Here is a 7,217-nt window from a genome sequence, read left to right on the forward strand (position 1 = left end):
ACTGTTCGGTAGCTCCTGTTTACTGAGCAAAGCTTACATACGATAGTGATACAGCTCAAGAAACAGAGCTGAGTGATATTTGTACTATGATACTAACTCTTTTTATTTATCTAATCCGATATAATGAATGCGATAATCTGAAACCTGGGCTTGTACTGTGAAGGGCCAACTCTCTTTGTGAAATTAAATGAGATAGTCAAAAGGCTGGCAGAGGTAACAGAGTAGAGCATCTTTTCTGGGCCAGAAAGGGTACATTCCTCTTTCATCTTTCAAGTGTATGTTATTATTCTGTTTTTACTGTTTTACTGCAGACTATTGAAAACAAGGTTTGTTAAATGTCAAACCTTATACACACAAATGTGTTGTAAATATAAAATCATGATTTTACAACACCACTAGAATATTAAAAATGTAATTTTAATTCCGCTGTTTCCAACATAGGTACACCGGGGTGCTTACTTCAGTACAAACTGGTTTCATCTGGAGTTTCATTTCCAGTGAACATCCTTTGCTCATCCCTCAGCAGCCACCCTCACAATCTATTCAACCCTTCTCCAACCCCACATTTCCACAGCTGTGCCTGAATTATTCACAGCAGCCCCAGTTTTATGACCCACATCGAAGCCCAGACTGCAGTTAGCAAGCTATCTTACAACCCATAAATGGGAAGAAGACGCTGTCCTCAGTGGGCTTATTTCCTAAAACAATTCATCATCTCATGTTAAGAACTAACATGGCTGCCCCAGGTTCAAACGTAATTGCCTTTTTTTCCCCAGAACTGTGCCACTGCATGTTAAGGCTTCCAGTGGAGCTACATGGTTGTGACCCAGACTCTGCATGCTGGGGTTTTTGGGATTTACGTTGTTGATTGTTTGTTCCTATGATTAATGATCTTATTTCCTGTGTTGTTACTATGCGGAGTCCAGACATTTTTTTATTACATTGGGGACAAATAAAGTACACCTTTATGTCACCTTATCTAAAGGAACATTAAGTGGTAAATTTATATTATGCATTTGAGCTTTCTGCAAATCCACTATTTATTTATTCTGAGAGAGTGCTACAAAATATAGACAATGGTCAGATGAGTGAAAGTGAAAATTAATGAAGGAGTTTCAGTTATTCTTCGTGTTATATGGTGACAGCTCTTTGAATCAACAGCCTACCTTGAAGAAGAAACCACGACACATCTTCTGTTCATAATCAGAGCCTTCCACGTTACGCTGCTGCATTTCCAAATCATCATCAAGGGTGAGATCCTCCAGTGGCTTGATGACTGACAGAGGGACCTCAATCAAGTTGCTTTTGACTTGGCCTGAGGCTTCTGGCTGGGGGAGAATCTCCGAAGGTGTCACCGTGAAGGTCTCTACCACAGGGTGGGCCAGAACCTCAGGAAATGATGACACTATGGTAGGTTTGGGATCTGCAACTGATTTCTGAACTTTCTGATCATCTGTTTCCGTGTCAACAAACTTGGATTGACTGTGCACCTGTGTTTCCTGTGTTTGGCATTCGAATGTCTGTTCTTTTTTGTTCTGTTGGTTGGGGGAGCTGGGGGGTGAGTTGGCTACACATATATTGGCAAGCTCCCTCTCTGGGGTAAGGAGCGACTCCGTCTCCTTGTTTTTATCTCCATCTGAGGCTACTGTTGCTGGATTGACGGCTGCTGGTTTCTCCCCCATATAAACGAAGGAACTTGCCAAGGGCTGGCAAGGAGAAAATCGCCGTAGCCTGGGGATGCTATCGACAGATTGCGGGGCAGTTAGGACTCGATTGTAAGGGGCCAGCTTTAGCTCACTGGGACGAGTGGTGCGAGGATTACGTGAGTGGAAGGAGGCAGATTTGCGCTTGATGCTAGTTGGAGAACGGTGGGTGGAACGAGGGGAGTCGGCAGGGGAAGAGGGTCCTGAGGAACGGGTAACAGCACCAGCTCGACTGTGTTTTTGTGGTGATGGGTCTGTATGTGGAGGAGGGATTACCCACGCCTGCTGATGTTGTTGCTCCCTCATGGCCATGATCACTTCCTGCTGCTGAGCCAGTCGCTGCATCTCAGTCTGAAGGAAGGCTAATGAATGGTTGAGTTTCTCAATAGAACGTGTATACTCGGTGAGATCTACCTCAGTAAGCTGAGCATGACTTTGCCCACCTTCCTCTGCTGCACTAGGTGACTTTGTCCAACAGGAGCCTGTGTTGCTTTGCTCTGCACCATCAGGGGTGTCTGCCTTGTTCCTCCCAAATTTGAAGGTTGGACTTGTGCTTGCTGCCTTGCCTTCTCCATCAATTTTCCCTCCTTCCTCTCCACTGGCAGCCCCATCTCCTTTTCTCTTTACCACATTGAGAAATGCAGAATGACCCATCTTTTGCCGATGCCTTGTAAAAGCAGCCTCCACTTTCTTCTTCTGCGCTTCAATGGCTTTACGTTTCTCCTCCAGTCTCATCCTCAGCTGTACCATCTCTGTAGCCATGACCTGAGCAGGGTCATTGGGTGGAAGTTGTACAGGTGTGGGCGATGCTTGAGAAGTGAGGGGTGGTGTCGTTTGCTGATGGATGGGGCTGTGCTCAGGGGTTGGGGCCCAGGACACAGATAATGGGAGGCCAAACTCAGAGCCCTCAGGAGTGGTCTTAAGGGAGCTGCTGCTGCACCTCCCTGAGTCCGACGCTGATGGAATGTGCTTCTTCATCTTCTGTTCGGCAAAGCTTGTCATCTTCATTCCTGAGGGGGATTTGCTCTGGCTGCTCGGGCATGGGCTTGGCGTGTCCATATCCAGGTCTATGTTCACAGAGCAGTCTTTCAGAGAGGAATCTTCATCCAGCATGTCTTCTGTTCGGATATGGATACCAGTATCCACCTCGGTGGTGTCAGTGGTGCTCAAAGGCCCTTTGGAGTCCAACTCTGACACCGGCTCCAAACAACCAACATTTGTCATCCCATGGTCCTGATTGTGTAGGAAGAAACCGTTGTTGATCCGCTCTGCTGGGGGCCCATTTGGACTGTGGATAATCTGGAGAGCTTCCTCTACAGAGGGAGTTATTGCCATGACACTTCCATGTCCGTTGGGGTGTGCTCGCTTGTCAGGCTCAATACCAGCCAGGCTGTCTGGGCAGCCCTCCTCCTCAATGCCGACACTTTGACCATTCACTGGCTGGAAGGACAGGTTACGCTTCATTCCACGGGAGAGGTGGTGGACCTTGAAGCCAGAACCATCATCAGTGCTGACGGACCTGACCATGCCACGGGTGGCGGAAAGAGGGGTGGAAGCAGAGTCCTCTTTGTCAAAGGGGATGTCAAAAGACACTCCATAAGGCCCCGACCTTAACAGAAAAACAAAAAAGAAACAAATTTAATCAGATAGTTTTTTGTATTTCTAACAAATTTTAAAAGGTTATTTGAGGGTTTGGGATTGGATATTTTAAATGAGCAGGATGTGAACAGGACTGCAATATTGCCAACCTTTTCTCTTTGGGCCAGGTGCCGAGGTTGCCATCAACAAAGGACATTGAGGTTGACCTCTTGATCTCTCCTGAATGACACAAATAAGCAAAGTAAAAACCAAAACAGAAGTTATTGTACCTAGTAGTGCTATTATGATATTCACACCAAATACTACAATTTTGATGAAAAAAACAAACTAAATACAAAATCACCTGAGTTTCGAGGCTGGGGTCGGAGGGGCAAACTAGAGAATGAGAGAAAAAAAAAGTACATTGTAAAATATATTTTCATTGTTGTTTTTATCTTGAATTTGTCCAGATTAGGATTTTGCTGTACAAGCTGATCTTATATGGCTGAATTAGGCCCATATATTCACACTTGCAAGCAGCTCACAAACCAGTGTAAACTATTAGCCAACAAGCAACTCCACTCGAATGGAAGTAAAATGCAGTGCTCATGCACTTTTAGTAGTATAAGAAATCCATGTTTCACATTGAACACCATAATTTGGACTAGCATACCTGGGTCTTTCCGGACTTGGAGGTCTTTCCATGAAGCTCCTCTTGGTTACCTTGGAAATGGGGATGGCTGGCAAATTCTTCAACAAGGATGAGGGCTCTGAGGTGACACCAACAGAGATAAATGATCGAACAGTGCTTTCCTAATGGATAGCAACATAATACTGTACAACACTGTCAATTTACTTCTAGCACCTACCACCACTTCTTTCTACACATGACACTACAGTTGCTATTACCACTCTGAATGCTATCATAAATTAATAATAAAGACTTGCCTGTGCCTTCATTGTCCAACATTCTTGGTTTCACAAAAGACGGCTTGACCACCTCAAACCACCAAAACAGCTCTGCCATGAACACCAGGTAGTTATTCTGTGGAAATGTTGAACCAAGAGAAAGGTTAAAAACATGGGATTGGGTAACATATGATCACTCAGCACAATGATGCTTCAAAGAGAAAAATGTCTATTACAGTGAGCAAATTCTGTGTGTGTCTTGTCACTTGATCCACAATCCCACCTGCATGCAATTGCATTGTGCCTATTTATCCAGTAGGTGTCTCTGTTAACCGTTACAGATAACCTGAGGTGCTGAGCATTAGTTGCAGCTTCCAGTCTACATATAAATAAGATATGATCCTCTTAAGAGAAGATGCTCAATAATTCAACCTACAGTGGAGTAATTTACAAAGGAATCTGTATTTATTCACCCTTTTCAGCAAGGCATTTTCCAAAAATGAGTGACATTTAAGAAAATAAAAAAATGGTTTTCCTGACTTAATAGGAGTCAAGACTTTTCACACTGCAAAAATATATGTTAGCTAAGCTAATGTAACATTATGGTTTTTCACATAATAAAGTCAGTAGTACCTGAGGTAGTAGAGAGGAGTAATTAAGGTATTAACCTAATTTATAAAATAGAGGTCACCTATTTATTTCCTGTTCCCAGTCACCAGCATGCAACCCACCAGTCAACCTGAATTAGATTGGGTAAGAAATGTAAGAGCGACCTTTGCCACTACTATGCCAGGTCATGAATCAGGTCAACATACAGTGGGAGGTCAAACTGCTTGAGGGCACTGCACTGCCCTCAAGCAAAATTTCCATCTCAGATAGTAATTTCCCTCACTATTACAATTTCCCAAATCCACATTTTTTTTTCTTTATAAGAAAGTTCAAATGTGTGGACTATGAAATATATTATATATAATATACTTTCTTAAAAAGCAAATGTGTCTGTTAGAGCTGTACTGTCTAAAAGAGGTAAAAAAAAAACCGTAGTCTTTAACAGACATTACCTAAAAAACACGACATGGTTCAACCAGTATGGCTGAGGGAGTAAAAATCCATTCAGTCTCATATTCAGTCCAAACACTCAGCTTTTTCCACTTTCACATATTTCAAAAATCAATTATCAATCCAAATTGGGCATTTCCTGCAGTGAACATGCCGGCACTCACTTACATATGCACACGTGCACACACATTATGCACAATGAGTGATGAAGCAGAGACGACCTTGAGGAAACACGCCCCCTCCCCACCCTCCATAGTCTCCAGACAAAGACAAATGCTGCATGGCTCAGCTCTAAAGATACCCGATTCACCTTCATCAGCAACATTTTGCTCTACCAAGTGATGCCAGCAACCACACACACACATCATACATACACCCGTTACCCCCTTGATGCCTGAATTTATTTACAATAAAAAATAAATAAAAATTAGGTATGATGCAAATTAGCAGGCATAAACGAGAAACCAGTACTTGCAAAAGGTTCCCAGGTACGTATTGAATATGTGCAAACAGGCATTGGAGGAATACATCTCAGCTGCAGTCTGAAAGGAAGAGGTGTGATGTGAATTTGCGACAATCAGCGTTAAGGGGTTAAGCCTACACCAAATATAGTCCAAAAGCACACCAGGAGGGGCAGAGGCAATTAACACCAGTGGCAGTGGTTTCCCTTGGGTGATAATGCACATTTGGATTCTTTTGTGCTTTTACCTCACTTGCTAGAAAGCAGATCTGCAAACGTGTAGAAGCTATAGTGCACATGGTTACTAAAGTAATTAGAGTAAAGCAGAAAAATATTGAGTGATCAACTTTACATGAAAACTGAACAGTTGCTTACTACAGTTAGAGTCATTCTTTTAAAACTTATCTTTTACTTCATCTTTTTCAACCTATGTTTTGAGTTACATTTGCCATTCTATTAATTCTGGGGTAAATAGCTATTTAGCATAGAATTACAAACAAACAGCTTGTCAAATACCAAAGTGCTAGTTACCTTCCTGTGTGTTCAGCTTGTGAAGCATTCCTCAACGGTTTCAGACAAGCAGAAGAAGAAAGAGTCAGAAAGAAATAAATGAAGGAAAGAAAGAAATAGAGAGAGACGAAGATCTCCTATAGTCCGCCTAGCCAAGATTGGTGGCAGAAAGCCCAACCTGTCTTCTCTCTTCCCATCTGTCCATCTGACTACTACTGACACACCAGGTGTGAGAGTAATCGCTTAATACCACCAGCCAGCAGTCACACACACTCACATAGATCCCCAAACAACCAACTGCCGCACCACTACTACGCCTTTCTTCCCATTGACTGTAATTTCTACCTCTGCCAGGGCTGCAGTGTTGCCAGATCTGTCTGTGCGGAGATTTGAATGTCAGAGTGTGTCACTCTCAGGATGAAAACAGGAACCTGATTGGTGATTACTAGAAGAGAGCTCAGAGGCTGAGGGGAGGTGGGGGCTGGAGGGAGCTAATCCACTCTACAGCAATGGGCACAAACAGACCCCCCCTACATGTACTACACATGCATACGCTCACACATGAACAGTAACATTTAAAAGCACCGGCCATGTATAGGGTGTGCATGCATAAAAATGCACACAGCAGGTCACACATAAACACCCTACAAATTACTCTCTCCAACTCAGCAAGACACTAGGCCTAGACACACGCTGAGAATTCACTGAGCATTAATGTCAACAACCATTGGACCAGAGAGTTGATTAAAGGATCTAGGTCCTGCAGCCAGCCAGCCAGACAGACTCACTTCAATCTGTATAACCCACTATCTTGATTTACCGCCAAGTTTATCAGGCTGTCCTGAGTTGCCCACATAAAAACCTGGGCATGCGTTATATATGTCTGAATGTAGAAAACAAAATCTAAAGAAGAATCAACTTCCATGCTCAAATGTCTAAACATGGCCCCATACAGACAAGAGACACCAACACTTTAGCGCAAAAATTGATGAAGGGAT

General features: G+C 43.3%; 1 protein-coding gene across 7 annotated transcripts in view; it reads right to left on the reverse strand.

Moving 5' to 3' along the window:
- The window catches only part of camsap2a (calmodulin regulated spectrin-associated protein family, member 2a), a 50,800-nt gene that overhangs the window by 6,256 nt on the left and 37,327 nt on the right, over nucleotides 1–7,217 (reverse strand). For all 7 annotated transcript variants that reach the window (XM_046050643.1, XM_046050644.1, XM_046050640.1 and 4 more), the window contains 5 exons: nucleotides 4,230–4,326; nucleotides 3,955–4,051; nucleotides 3,646–3,677; nucleotides 3,452–3,521; nucleotides 1,167–3,312 (listed from right to left, as the gene is read on the reverse strand). In XM_046050643.1, the coding sequence (XP_045906599.1) occupies nucleotides 1,167–3,312; nucleotides 3,452–3,521; nucleotides 3,646–3,677; nucleotides 3,955–4,051; nucleotides 4,230–4,326 (2,442 nt within the window). The remainder of the gene's footprint in view (nucleotides 1–1,166; nucleotides 3,313–3,451; nucleotides 3,522–3,645; nucleotides 3,678–3,954; nucleotides 4,052–4,229; nucleotides 4,327–7,217) is intronic.

The sequence above is a fragment of the Micropterus dolomieu genome, linkage group LG05, assembly GCF_021292245.1.
Source record: "Micropterus dolomieu isolate WLL.071019.BEF.003 ecotype Adirondacks linkage group LG05, ASM2129224v1, whole genome shotgun sequence".
NCBI lineage: Eukaryota > Metazoa > Chordata > Actinopteri > Centrarchiformes > Centrarchidae > Micropterus > Micropterus dolomieu.